The 15,810-nt window shown below is 40.3% G+C and overlaps 1 protein-coding gene across 1 annotated transcript in view; it reads right to left on the bottom strand.

Moving 5' to 3' along the window:
* POU6F2 (POU class 6 homeobox 2) overlaps positions 1–15,810 on the bottom strand; it is a 1,003,473-nt gene that overhangs the window by 529,898 nt on the left and 457,765 nt on the right. Inside the window, exon 4 of the mRNA XM_069215810.1 lies at positions 4,405–4,496. Within this exon, the coding sequence (XP_069071911.1) occupies positions 4,405–4,496 (92 nt within the window). The remainder of the gene's footprint in view (positions 1–4,404; positions 4,497–15,810) is intronic.

The following is a 15,810-nucleotide window of genomic DNA, read 5'->3' as shown; positions in this document are numbered from 1 at the left end:
ACAAGTCAGCTAAAAACAAAAGATTATTTGTTTAGATTACAATCAATTTTAAGTACTGATGAATTATCATTAAATAACTGTTTTATCCCTTCATTGGATCTCCTTGCAATCTGTTTGAAGTGAACAAAATTACTTTTGCACATATGATTCTTGTTTTCCTTCATCAATGATTCTGACTGTTTTGATCAATAAATATTGAGTGCTGAGTTTATTGTTTAAATTAAGTTGCAGGACAACTTTTGATTGCCACTGTGTAAGGGACTGTGGTGGCTTATGCCTGTCCACCAGCGAAGCGGAATATATTGCCCAACCCTAGTTTTTGTGCAAGTGCCCCAGCTGCCATTTTTTAATTATTTGTTAGGTTCAAGGTTATGTTTGAGGTTATAGGATAAAGAACTGTATTAGTATAGCTCAATTTAAAAATACTTTCGAAGAAACACTTTTCCTATTGTAAACATAATACTGGCAAAATTCTCAGCTAAATATAAAATTTTTGTCTGTCCTTCGTGTGCCCCAAGAACATTTTTATCACAACCACGCCTATTTGACATCAGTATAGAAACATCATACAATATCATAAAATTGCATCAACTCTGAGGAGGCAATCATATTCACATTCGTCTGATGTGTTCTTGTGCATGAGCCCAGAAGTTAGATAAACATTACGTTTAACTCTATATCTTGTTTGATCTAGTGTTATTTTTTACAAATATCTCTAAAGTTATTGAATAGATTTGCATCTTTAATAGAAAGGCACACAGAAGAATCTGGTCTTTACATGCACGCCAATTTTATTGTTTTTTTCCCGGCTATTTTTTCTGTACCTAATTTAATAGGCATTGGCCACTGGGTCTAGCTTTAATGTGCTTATTTATGCAAACTGCATTTCACCCTCGTGAGTTTCCACAGTAAAGGAAGGCCTATTAGATTAAGTCTCTAAAGGAGCAGACAGTGTTATACTTGTAAAGGGAAACATGTCCAGGTTAAAGTGAATAAAGTCTCGAGATGGGGGAAGCAGAGTGTCCTATGAGCAGTGTATGATGTACTAGAAGTGGGCAGCAGGCAATAGATATTTACCAGAATACAGTCTCTGTCTTTGAGACAGTTTTGTGGTGAATATTGTCTTTCGGGCAGTGAATGGCTTCCTGGTGGAATAGGGCCATGAATGGTGTCCTGGGGCAGCGGATGGTGACAATGAAAGGGACCGTAGCCAGTATTATTGGGCTATGTGCAGTGAGTGTCAATGCACCCCTTTTGGTATCCTGGAATAACTGCAGTAGATTGTGTCCTGGCAAAAGAAAACAAAATGTAATGTATTCTGTTTATGCGTGTATGAGATAAATAATTTGATATCTGATAATGCAGTGTGGTTTGAAATGTAAAACAGTTAATCGTGCATTGCAATGAAAGCACTGCATTGGTGGCAGAATGATATTCCAAACAACTCATAGCATGAGGTGTGAGATAAGTGTTTCGCTGGGCATAGCCAAAGCACACTCAGTGTCGATTTAAAGAATTATAACAATAGCTTGTGCAGGCTCCTGTGCTGTCAAACAAGACCAAAAAATAACTTAGGTTATTTAACATACGAAATCACATTATGGTAATCCGCCTTTCACAAACCTTTATGATACTTTTAAGAATCAGCCAAAAGTCAGTCGTGTTTTTGTTTCTTAAAATGCTTTGTCTGTAAATAGCACCACATTGATTAGCAAAGCAAAGAATGCGTTTCTTTGCTATAGGCTAAGTGACCAACCCATAGCTAGGGAGACTTGCTGTCGCTGCCACATACGCATTTTTGTATGCATCTTTTGCTGAGTCAGAACAAAGATGAAGCAAACAAATGCATAATGGCATTGTGCATTATGGTTCAACGAAGTTATTTGATTTTTCCTCTGGATTAACCAATGTATTACTATCTACTGAGTCGCTATCCCCTACTCTGTAATATCTATGTGTTTACCACATAATCAGAAATGGGGACCCTGTTTTCATGGTTATGTTGGTTTAATCATATGAAAAGCATTTTTTATCTCTAATGGCTTTGGTCCTTTTTGATAACCTAGAGGAGTAGAAACAGGTCCTAAAAATTTTACATCTAATCCAAATTCCAATACGAATTTAGACTTATTAGACATCTAATAGTACACCACTATTCCTTGAATATCATCACTTTATTTCCATGTTAGATGTGTTGGGACCAACCTATGAAGGCATGTAAGAATATGCAAAGAGCACTAAGGGAGCACTACTTTATGCACTGCAAAATGCCATTGTGAATAGGCTCCATCAAAACGAACTTACTATTGTGTGACTTGCAAGTGTTCTTCAAACCCATCCAAGACTTTGAAATTGCTATTTTTTATAATAGAAAAGCACAACTGCCCACACTCCCTTCAGCTGCTACACCCTTTCAAAATGCCTGCATTTATGCTAGAAAGGTGCAGCAAAAGTGTAGTGCAAGGTGCTGAAGAACTTTAATTGAAAAAAAAATTCTACGCTCCGAATGGCAAATAGTTGGAGATGCCTAGCTATTACAAGGAAATATTATTTATAACTCCTAGCTGAAAGTGAATTCACAGTTATGTACAGCTGTTTTATCACCTTATCCTTTTTGGTCTCATTCAGAGTTATGAAGGGTTCAGCACTGTCTGTAGTTCCCTTCAATGTTTATATAATCCATTTACGGCCACTTCACTCCAGCCTGGAATAGGTTTTTCGCATATGCTGATGTAAGCAAGCAATTTATCAAATCACACAAACAATCTTCTACAGACAGCACCTGCATGATTATATGTGGAAAGACAACATTTTGGGCTGCTTTTTCAACTTAACACAGTCTATGGAATGTCTAGTTAACGAGATTAGCAGCAATTACTATCTATTTTTTAAAGAAAATCCAGCCATGTCTCACAAAGAATCATGTGGTGACTGCATCTACAGCTAGGCCTCCAGATACACTGGATTCAATTTCGTAGTCTACAAAAAATGTCAAAAGACTGCATCAAATTAGAATTCAATTTGGGAGCCAGAATGAGAATAAAACTCTTTATGAGTTGATATTTAATTTCAATGGGGCTGACACAGGAATTACTATCCCCAATGAGATCCACAGTAATTCCACGAAACTGGACCACAATTTCTGATTCCCCTAGTAGTTCCTCGATTCTCAGAGAGCCTCTGGGTCCCACATATAATACCCAGTAACCCTACCCCACTCCAGGGTTACAGTTACTCCTGGTATCAGTAACTCTAGCGGAGCAGAGTTACGTGTAATTCCGGGGGCCTCGTTATGGGGTCCATAATGATAAACTATTTTACACATAATGCTCGATGAAGTCCAAAAATATTAACAGCGCTAACATCACAAAGTGCGAGTTAAACAGGACCTTACTTTCATACCAAATAAAACTCTGACTAATCACTAAAATCATCAGATGTTCATTGGAGTTTGAGTCCCTCTTTAAAAGACCGTGGTAGATTCTCGCTTCATATAATGGCAAAGAAATCCGTGGCTACCAAGAAAAAGCTAAAATTGCACTGTATCTAAAGGTCTTTTGTACGAAATACTGTGAGCTCCGCATGTCTTCCTACGCTTTGGACACTAATCGGTTAAGAGTTATGTACATATTGTAGGATAAGCAGACACATCGGCCTGCTGGGGCAGGCAAGTCATGTGAGAAAACCAAGCTCAACAGACAAACAAAAGGTACATGCACACATACAGACAGAAAGATGGCTACACAGACAGACATACAGGCACTGCAAAAATAATAGGTAAGAGATAATTCAGACAAAACATACTGAAAGGCAAAAAGACACAACAGGCAGAAGAAATAGTCAGACGTATACGAGGACGGATGGAGTGCCTTGCAGACATGACTCTGGTCTACGGTAACTTTGAGTTACCATACTGTGACGCATTCATGCACGGGAGAGACCGATACATATTACTTTTTTCTTGCAACGTGGCTCTGCATCTCTCAAGTCTGCTGCTGCTGCAGCGCATTAACAATTACAAACATAGAGCTCTATAAGCGCCACGTTTCTTGCTCAGCATACAGTTTTGTCAACCTCAATAACCCGAAGCAGCATTAAAAATTGCATTCACTTTTCCTTACATTAAATTACTCCCAAGATGTATACAAAAGATTCCCTCCGAGGTCAAGAATGTAATCGTATCACGCTATGACCCCGAACACGCTGTCCACACATAACTCTCCTTGGAAACCATTTTCTGCTGAAAACATTGTGGCAGGTGATCGAAAGGTACAGCACGACAACGCAGACTCCACCGAAAATTATAATGGCTTGCTGCCCACCAAACATCATCCATTAAAAGGGCATAGTTAGAGTACCCCCCAAAAAAGCTGCCTTCCTTAAACGGAGCGGCCGTGCACTCACCTGAGGCCCGACTGGGAATCCTGGGTGCGACTGGCCGGGGTGGTGATGGTCGCCGGTGACTGTGTCAGGCTGTGCTGCGCTTCCTCTCGCTCCTGCAACGGAAAGACAAAGTCTACCTTTAATGACCGGCGGCCCACGGGATCTTCGCGAGGCACTCGTTGTGATGTCACGTGGCATCAAGCGGGGAAACTCTGCCTAAGTGGCTTATCAATAACGCGCGCGCTCAACTCACTTATCAGCTGCATAAATTATGCGAACACTTGTTCCGACCAGGCGTCTCGCGCAGGGAGCTACAGCGATCTGACAGCGGTGCAACCGAGCTCGTCATCGCCGGCTTAATGTGGGTTGCATTATACAACAATTTACATACATGACTGCCCCGTGAGTGAGGGAACCGTCGTATCTTTTATGCTTAAGCAAGCAACAGCAATTCTAATTTCCGAAAGCGCAAATCTGATACAGAAGCCAACAGCATCCAGCGCGCGATAGCTCAATAAAGCTTGACTGTCTGAATCTCATATATCTACTGTGAAACAAATTAGTCGGTGTTTTCCAAGCAGAGCCAGAGAGATTCATGTGTTCTTAGTACAATATATAGCTGTGCCTCAATAATTCAATACCCTTGGCGTCTTTCCTGTATACCCAAGAGCAGAGCCAAAAAAACCAAGTGAACTACAATGTACCCAAGAACTTCGTCACCCGCAGAGGGCAGCAGAGGAGGACATGCAAAATGTAAGTGGCGAACAAATGATAACAAAGGGTTTTGTCAGGCTCTCAATTCTGGTTTTGAGCATTGAAGTGTGGCTCAGTATGGTCGGAGTTAAAGTTCATTACACGTTGGTGACCTCTTTGATTGGCTATGTGAAGCCTGTTGGTCGGCACTTGCTAGGGGGTGTAAGTCACTTTCCCTGAAAGGTAACCCATCACAATAGTTCGATCATGAGTACATTTGAGCCCTTAGGCCTGGGGGGACTAACCAATTGGCACATGTGATGTCACGGCATGTGACATCACACGTGGCACCACAGTAGGGACATCACAAAGAATGACTTTAAAGTGCGTGACTTCCCAAAGACTGATATTAGATCTTAAGACCGCACACATATGTTTAGCTGCTTGATCATCAGTACATTTGAGCTCATTACGAATATTCATGCAAACACTCCTGATTAGGCCGAAGACCCGTACTTTTGTAAGCTACGCATAAAATAATGTTGTCTTTTGTCAGCATAAAGCTTCCTTTACCCAAGGACTGAACACTCTAACTCCGCCACCAGCCTACTTCACCAGGAATAATATTCGACATGCAGCATATTTCCATGTAGATGTGATTGCTTTAGCTGCCTGAACTCTTCAGAGGGGAGACCACTCTCCTTTGTGAAGTATGCTTACTCAGTCCTACCCACCACTTGATGTGTCTGTGGCGGGCACCTGCCCTCATTTTAGAGGATTGGGGCTCATTTTTCACCAACAGACCACAACCCTAAGGAAGATAGAAAGGGAAGAAAGGAGAAAGAGAGATAGGAAAACAATGATGACGGCAGAAAAGGGAATTAAAACAGATCCTGCAGGAATTAACTAGTGTAGAATAGTGAAAGAAAAAGGTTATGGCAACCTTGACATTCAGTAATAGGACCATAAGAAAATGGGGCTCTGCATTCATGTTTCTACAAATTACACACAGCCCCCAAAAGGTCTTCCCCAAATTTGGCAGCAGACATCTCTCATGTTCTTATAGTTCGGGTATCTATTTATAAGCCACCCTCAGATTCACCAGTGGAACCTGACAGCTCACCCTAAAATCAGTAAAACCGGAACACCCACACAAAGAATGGACCATACATTTCAAAGAAAGAGGTATCAGCTCAAAATTAAAATAAGAGCAAGCCACCCAGTATGCAAAGATGAGAAGGAAATGGTGACAAGGGTAACTTACAAGAAAAAGGCACATGCAATTCCATCCCCAGCTAGCACTTTCATGAAAATATTGGCCTTCAAACAGGAATGTTGCTAGCTTGCATAGAAAAACGATCCAAGTGGGGAGATGTAGGAACAGCAAAAGACACCACAGACTATGACCAGTAATCAGAATCTACACTAGACTACACTCACTAATAAGAAAATTGCATATTCTGGACATGTTACACTGCCAAAATGTACACTGGAAATGGTCTACTTGACCAACTTGTTTACAATAACACTGACCAATGTGCTCACCTATTCACTGTAACTGAAAGAGCCAACCCTACATAAGCACACATGATCTTTAATTTCTTACATAACATAACTCTGAATTACATCAGTCTCCCAGACCTAAGAGCATCATAATAACAAAGCTACCCTGTGTTATTGTGTTATAATGAAGTACATCGCAAACTTTCAGCATTGCTGTAGTAGGTGGGTGTGAGAATGGCAAAAAAAACAAGACCACCCATACACCCGCAAGGCAATAACTGCGCAAAATTTAACAAAGCTCTAAAAATCTGAGAATGGTTATTGAATATGTTGCTGCACTCCAAGTCGTTCCACAACACAGGTGCCCCCAATCAGAAAACCCCAAATATCATAGAAATAATATACCAAAATAGGAGAGAGGTACTCAGTAAACAATAGCATAACTCTCAAATTGTCCAAGAACGAGCTAAATGTTCCATGTGTGAAGTCCAATTAATCAATACTTTAAAAAGACATGTACTGTTAAGTAGTCAAAGTGATATTGTTTCTTTCTTTCTTGTAATATAGAGGGCAATCACAGCCGTAATGTGAAGGTCAAACACAGGCAACACGTTTTGTCCCAAGGACAGTAGGACTTCTTCAGGGCTAATGAAAACATATAAAACAATAAACAAAAAAGTAAATCCCATTCACTACAATCATACAGAAAACACACTCCAAAAATGTTTTTTAGGATATGCATCACTAAAAACAAGGTACCTTCACAGTATACCAACACAAATAATCAAACTATTTTAGAGCACATAACCACAAATGGGTTTGACCCTAACTAGAAGTGAGACATGTGCCAAATGTACATCTGTAATAAATTGATCACCCAATATAAAGTTGCCACTTAATTTACGTTGCCACCTTTTTCTCCAACATCATAATTACGAATAGGTGACTTCTTTATAGCATTCCCTGTCTCCCAATTGAGAATATGCCTCCTTCAAATAATCTTTTTTGGGCCAAATCACTATATTGCCTCCTTTATCCGCACTACACATTGGTGAAATGAAGAGCTGGGTCGGGAGGACCAAAGGAGCTGTGATATCTTCCCACTGGGGCATGATTACAGGCGTATTTAAATAAATTCCTTTTGAATTTCATAACATTTGTATGCCAGATATAGAGTATGAGCCCACAGGGGCAGATGAATAAATTGTTAAAAAATGCATTTGCAGCATATTTGCTGGAGTTAAAAAAACTAGGTTTTATATATATATACACACACAAGTCCCGAAATGCTGGAGCTGAATGCAGCGGTCCTGGCTGGGCTCCGAGATGCCCCAAATAACCTCCAACACTCCCTTAATATATCAGGAGAACCAGGACACCTCCGATGTGAGAAATCAATTTATTTCAGCAAAAACATCCAACGCGTTTCGGCAACAGCCTTTATCACGGATATATATATATTCACTTAAAAAAACAAAGGTTACAGGAACGTTATATTTAGGTTCTGAATTTACTCACACGAAATCATAGAAATTCAGCAGTTAGAGTTAAAGTTATTTCAAGTAACTACTGTATAACTTGCGCCCTAAGGTATTTATAACTCGTCCCCTTGCCATGCACATTTATTTCTTCAATCATTTTACTGCTGTTTCATTTATATTTTGTTTAATGCTATAAAAGTTCTCATGAGTGCTGTAATATCTGGGGTAATTAGCAGTGCATGGCGAGGAAACGAGCTATAGCTACTTGAAATAACACTAACTGCTGAATTTTTGTGGTTTTGTGCAAGTAAATTCAGAACTCAACTATAACATCCCTGTAACCTTTGGTCTTTTAAGTGTTTTATATATATATTATATAAAACATTGCAGCTGATTGGGGAGCGGAGGAGGGAGCATGACTAAGACAGTGGTCAGTGGTAATGAGCAAGCGGTCCAGCAGCACTTTGTCCATCAAGTACTATTAGTAATGAAATCTACACAGGTGGTTTCACAGCATGGTCAATACATTAGTTCATGCTCTTGTTTATACTGTAGAATTACTCACAGTGATTAAGTGAGTGATCCAGTGTGCGTGAGTGTCCGTGAATGACTGAGCACGCGAGTAAGCACAGGAGAGTTACGTTTCTGTATGGCCTACAGTGTGCACCCAACTGTTACCTAACTGAGGTGTGAATTATTGTGATGTAACCTTAGACAAGTGCTTCACAAAGAGGCCTTCTGGTGGCTTTGTCAAAATATTGAGTTTTTTTATATAGACCTGCAAAAATATAGAGTCCAGAATATCGATTTCTGCTTTATTATTTCATGATAGTCGATATTCTGGATCAGATGTTTTTGTAGGTTGATGTAAAAAATCGAAAATGAGGTCGAGCACCGTCCTGTCTCATAGATGCTCATTTCCCCAATTTTGAGTGGTGGAAGGAAGCTTAGGCAGACACATTGGCTGGCCAGGGTTTGGTGTTCTTCATGCAGAGCTGCTACAGACACACGAGGACTGTGCCTAATATGTTTTGTGGAGGTGAGGCTGAGCTTCCCTAAAACCTCTGCAAAGCGGCCTCTATCTTGACGTGCGGCCCAACACGCCGAATTGAAGAGGCAGTTCCAGGCTAGTTCATTAGCCCGCCAAAGAGAAGCACAAAAGACTCTTTCTGATATGCTTACAACTTTTATAGAAGGCATTAATAGCTAATTTAAAAATGTAAAAGACATTATTCCGTTCAGACTCAAGGGCATGGGCTCGTAAATAATGTAGATGGAGTACATAGGAAGAAATTATTTCAACACATTAAGCCACCAATAAAATTGACTGCTACATATTATTCAATACACCTCCATCTCCACTGAAAAGTGTCAATCATAACAACATTTTAAAATGCGATTAAGCAATAAGTGTGAGAAGCTATTATGCAGAAATCTGTAAATCTGATTAATTTGTAATACTTTTTGTGCAGAGAGTCAGAAATGGACATTGCTCTGGGAATACTTACAAGCACGCCTTGGAAATTTGCACATTGATTTAGGAGCAAACTAATAAAAACACACAGACTTGCTGACATTTTATGAAGTGAATTCTGTCAGAAAATGTTTGGCATTTTTAATGACCACTGTCATCTAATAACCAGCGCTAGCTGACCTCCTGTAATTGGTAGAAGCTCCCCCGCTTTCCCAATAATGCAGCGAAGTGGCCTTTCAGCCCTATTTTTAATATTTGATTTAGTTATCTATTATGCTTGAACAAGTGGGAGTTTGAGCTGTGGATGAATTATGCATCCTGAATGCTCTGACATTTTTTTAAGTATTCCGGTTGTTTCATGTATCCTAGCATTGTAGTGTTTTAGGGCCATACTCATAAACGTCCCTCTCTAATATGGTGTCGAGTGAATGTGCCTGCTGATTTTGGCTGTGCTCTTCATTTTGAACGTTGTACATTTAATGGCGTGTACAATTATCACATTGCATATGTAGTTTGTCAACCATACCCCCTCACACGCATATGTAAGTTAATTTGACAGAAATATTTCAACTGGAGTTAAGCTGCCTTGTTGCTTGCAGGCGTAAAGTCAAGCCAAATCTAACTTTTGATTTTTTTGGTAGCTCGGCTTCAAAATCAAACCTTTAAATTAAATCCAGCCAATACATGGGGTATCTCACTAAACACCCCTTAGTAGCACAACACATCAACACTTTAAACCGGTGGATAACGTCGGGGCATATATGGGTTGTCCCAGACTGGCCTCAATAGTTACATTTTCCGGTTGCTCGGTTGGTGCTCGCAGGAGGTTGTGGCAGCGGCTGTATCACGACTTACTAGGCCCTGAGCCTGAGCAGTGTTGGTTTAGGCGTAGCCCTACTCCTCCCACACACCACTGGGGAGGGGGGCCTAAGGGGATTATCAACGTGCGTGATGATTCCATAGTTCAACCTGTGCTTCTCTCCTCTCAGGTGGGGACCTCTCACCTGTTTATGACAATAGCCACACATTTTGAAAGCAGTTTTGCTCTGTTTTGAAAGTGGACAGCAGGGGATAGCGATGTTCCCCTCCTCGGTGGCTCTTCTGACTTTTCCTTGCGATAGGGTGGAAAAGGAGACCATTGCAAAAGTATACAGGACATCCCTCTGTATATTTTTATGTTTTCATTAGGGGTGGGGGAGTAAAGAATGTGATTAAAGTCTTCAGTGTGTTTGTTCATAATTTCCTGCTGTCCATCGTCAGCAGGACAATTTAGGTCCATATTTGTTTATGTCTTCTCTAATCAAAAATATTTTGTGATAGTTTTTGGAAAACACTATTGTCTTTTGTTTAACTTGGAGCGGTGAAATTGGTAGCACTATACTTGCAGACCGTCTCTTGCGCCTTACACTGCAATTTGAGAAGTAGTCTTCATTACTTCCTCTATATTAACATCTACAAATTAACATTAGAACTTGCAAACGTTTGTTCTAATTGTGTTATTGTAGGAAACGTATTGCACCTCCTTTGACCTTAAATTTTATACATATGCAATGTAAAACTGTGCAACATAAACACAGAAGATGTGTACTCTCTGGTAACGTCCAAGAAACTCACCAGATTACGCTACGTCATCAAAAATTCATTTTTTAATGGTCGGGTTTAACCAGATTCCATGCACACAATGCTATCCTACACGCAGAACCTCGAGTTTATAAGGACTCTATAATGCCCTCCTCTGCCCCTGATCTTAGGTTCCCACTCTCATTCTTTCTCCCTCTTTCTGTGCACCATGTGCACTAGCACATCAGATTACTTTACTAACATTGAAGCCTGTGACCAGCGTCCTACGCAGAGATTAGGCCAGTTGTCAGTCTTTTTACATTTATTCCACGGAGATCACAATGTTGAGATAGATTCCAAGGTCTTCAAAGATGTAGACATTTTTTAATTTACCACCCTCCACTACTGATACTCCAAACACCTGCCCAGCCTTTCAAATTTCTCTTTCCAGCCCAGACCAGCTGCTCACCCATTCCTTCTCCACTTGTTACATCATCATGGTTAGTGTGGTACACAACACTGATTGTTGGCTGATTGCACACTCAAATTCCCAGTCTCAACAGTCTAAGTCTAACTTCAACATGCTGAAGCTTCCTCCAGCTGTGCTTGTCTTCATTTCTCCTGGTTTACAAAAGCATTCATAAGATCCCTCCAGACAGAAAATATCACTTTTAACCTGTTTAGACTTCTAAAAAGACCAATAAGTTGCAGCCCCGTTCTGCAATGGCGGCTCTTGCAAGAATTCCCTTACAGGATGTCTGTGCCCCATTGCATAGTAAGAAATTCCTGCCATTCCTAATCATGCTGAAGTTAGTAAATACAACTTTCTGGGAGCGGGTCCTTTGATATAGGTAGGCCTGCGCCCACTATGATCTCAATCAGAGACATAGATTTGAGACACGGATTTCTGCTTAATCTGCTTCAGACTTCTCACTTTCCTTGTAAAATTAGGGCTCTTGATTCAATATAAAATGTTAGGGCTGGAAATGTTTTCATTCCAAAGCCTTCCTTCACATTATATTCATTCAAATGACATGAAATTGTGTTTTACTCAGGCCCCTTTTGACTCTCTCATTCCTAATAGACTTGTTTGAAAATGTTATTATGCAAGCATACTCTTGTGCAATCCCTGAACACAGTGTTTTGCATAAGCCATCATTTTTTAGTTTTTTGGTGGCTATGCTTTTTCATGTAAATTTTCGCTTATGGCGGATTGGTTTCAGTAGAAAACATCTCATCACATATGTGAAAACGAAGGGCCTGATTTAGATCTTGGCAGACGGGTTATAGATTTCCTGTCTGCTGAAATGAGTCCCATTATATCCTGTGGGATATATATTTTGGCGGATGGGATATCCGTCGCCGTTGTGACGGAGTAACTCGTCCGTCAAGATCTAATTTTGGCCCTGAGTGTGCTGTGTCGGCAAGATGTTTTCTGCTCAAATCAGTCTGCTGCTGGTAAGTTGTGTGACTTTTGTATGTGAGTTATGCCTTCCGAGTCAATTTCTGTGTGAGATATTGTTCAAGTGCTTTCACGTAATATGCAAAATGTCATTGTTTAAGAACATTTATCATATTACACTATTCCATATTCCTGACCCACATCTGTCTTACGCAGAAACTTGCCACTTAAGGAAAATGTAATAAAAGGGTTCTATTGAGTGCCACCATGCCAACAAAATTCAGGTGTTCTCTCATGTATACAGCTTTTGTAAACTGCCATAACCTCCTCTCTGAAGAAGATAGTATAGCTGCACTGAGAATTGTGGAAAGGAGCTTACTGATAAGCATGTGTTATCATCACTTGTTGAAGCTGTATCCCCTACTCTCAGAAGGTAACCAGATTTGTCAACTGTGCTTCACAATTACATTTCTCAAACTAGCAATTGAGTTTTGCTATACAATTGTGATGGTATTCATGACACTGCTTTAAAACACATTGTGCTTGCACTAGAAGAGTTTTAAGATCATTTATTAATTTTGGGTACCCAAATGTTCACCCCAGAAGAACCCTATATCATTAGACCAGTGCAAAAAGGAATAGACAATTAGCAAAGGTTTCGAAAAAGGCCAATGGAATGGATATGTTCCACTACAAGATGTAAATACTGAATCAGCCAACACACTGTGTTCAGTTTCTGGTCCTTTCAGTCTTCAAATCAACAAACTCTTGTCATGTACCCTATCATGCCTGACAACACTTTTTGGTCTCTCTCACGGCACACAAACTTTTCCGACCTGCTTCATGTTAGCTCTAGTCATACCTTGAATGAAAAAATGCACAACTCACCCATGCCAACCACCGTCTGTTCTCCATACTCTTTTTCCTCTAAACTAATAGAATGTCTAGTTTTCAACCACCTCACTGCTTTCATCACCACCCATAATCAGCATTATCCCTTTCAATTTGGCTTTGACATAAGGAGCCCTTTCTCACGTGTCCAGTTTTATAACACATGCCCACCACAATTGCCTCTTCTTCATTTTCATACGTCTTGATTTTTCTGCTGCCTTTGACACCATCAGTCACCACATGTTAATGTCCAGACTAGTCAATCTTGGCATCAAGGACCTGGCACTAGAATGTTTTTCATCTTATCTCTGTGATTGCTCTTTCTCAGTATTTGAATGCTTCTCGCTTTTCAGCTCTGGGGCTCCACGGTGGGAGTCCTACAAGGTTCAGTCCTAGGGCACTCCTTTTCTCCATTTACAGCATGCAAATCTTTCTCGCTTTTCCAAAGCTCGCACCCCTCCTTTATATAAACATCTCCAAAAGCCTTACTGCCATCTGTCACAGGATGACAGTCAGATCCCTTAAACCGAACTCCTCTAAAGCAGAAATCATCCACTCCTCTTCCACTTCAGCCCCTGTCTCTGTTCCCCATCTTATCTGCCTCTCCTTCTATGATATCACCCACAACCTCAGCATATCTGCCTAATAAAAGTACAAGGTACATTTCCAAATCTAAACTGTTTTCAAGCGTGATCGATGCAGCTCCTAAATCATAATGTGTGTATGTTTCTCTATCTAGACATAGTATATGCATTTATCACAACGTATCAATGTAAGAGAAAGCAAAAATGATCTGCACTATGGATGCTTAAATTGAATTATCAACGTGTTATGATGTTTATTTACCCTTTATGAGCCGAGGTTAAATAGCAGCCTTCAATATTACAATTCCTTATACATTTGTGCATTGAGATTGCTGCTATTAATGTGGAATTTTGTGCCCTGACCTATGTACTAATTGACACATCCGATCACCAAGTGTTTCAATTCAACCTACCTTATAACTATTCATGTGGTAGGTTACACACTGCAACTCACTGCGATATGCCACAATCACAGGGGTATTGGACTCCCATGGTAACTATACAACCATGCCTGTTGTTTTTAAAGCTAAAATAAAGTAAACTTTTTTTTATTACATTTTTAATCTGCCCTTTTATTCTTAGAGGAAAAGGGGCTAATTTTAACAAAACAAAGTTATTTTTTAAAGTTTTACTGAGAGTATGCAGTGGTCCTCTGGACCACTGCTTCCTCCCACTGAACATTCTACAAATGTTCACAAAGGGGAAGAGGAACAAAGGGCACCCGTTTACTTTTGTGAATGTGTTATCACCCCATCTTGGGGGTTGGCAACTTTTCATTGGTTTGACACTGGAATTCCGGTCGCAAAATATTGATCTGATACCGATTCTGTCTTCGAAAGACGACCCAAAACTCCCCCCTCTAAATACTGAATCAGTATCCATTCGCACAACCATTTGAGCATATGGTGAAACTTTACAGATGATTTCATACATGGCTACAAACATTTTTGCTGTCACAACTTTTTAACTGGAGTGTTTGCGAATGCAAAAACGTTTCGAACATCTGACCACAAGTAGCTCTCCATCTTTTAAGTAATGGCAATATAATTCGTTAGAACCACAACTTAAGAAACAAACGCAATGAAAAAGCAAAAGAAAGTCAGAACAAATGCTAATGGTTTTACAGAAATCATTCAGCACTCAGACATCCCATCTTCTTACTAAATGAACAAAGCGTACTCCATCAAACTTCACTTTAATTCATAATAGTTCAGAATTAAATATTGTATTCACTTGATTTACACACTATAGGCTTTGTGGACTACTTTGCTGTGCCTTGGTTCTTGGAAGTAAATTTGTTCAGTCCTGATTGGATTTCCAGTTGGGACAGCCACACTCTTGGTAGTTGAGTGTGAATACCAGCATGGCACCCGATGGAAACTGCACGAGATTATAATATACATCTTTCCCCAACAATTCTTTTATGTGTACTTAGGATGTGCGAACCTGTAAGACAACCACCTCTTTCTTGTAGTTCGTTTAGTTTAAAAACGGCACCTGCCATTTTAATCTGCTTGACAGAAAAGCAATCAGTCCTGCAGAAGTGAATCAAATGCAGTTTGGGAGACTCGAGGAGTATAACAAAGGCCCCAGGAGCACCCACGGTGCAGGGGACACATTCAGCACAGCACACTGTGCTCAGGCGGCTGACCGGGCGGCTGACTGGGTCCAGGCGGAAAAGGCCCCCTACAGATACTTTGCAGTGGAACCACTTTAAGTTTCGTTATGCCACGGGGAGACTCTCGGTCAATGTGGTGAGAGAGCCACCTTATTATCTTTGCAGTAGCACACTCCCATCACATTGCATTAATTTCTGTTAATGGGCTGCCATATTCAAGG

This window comes from Pleurodeles waltl, chromosome 2_1 (genome assembly GCF_031143425.1).
Source record: "Pleurodeles waltl isolate 20211129_DDA chromosome 2_1, aPleWal1.hap1.20221129, whole genome shotgun sequence".
NCBI lineage: Eukaryota > Metazoa > Chordata > Amphibia > Caudata > Salamandridae > Pleurodeles > Pleurodeles waltl.
The sequence above is the reverse complement of the archived record's forward strand: the minus strand, read 5'-3'. Positions and strand labels throughout refer to the sequence as shown.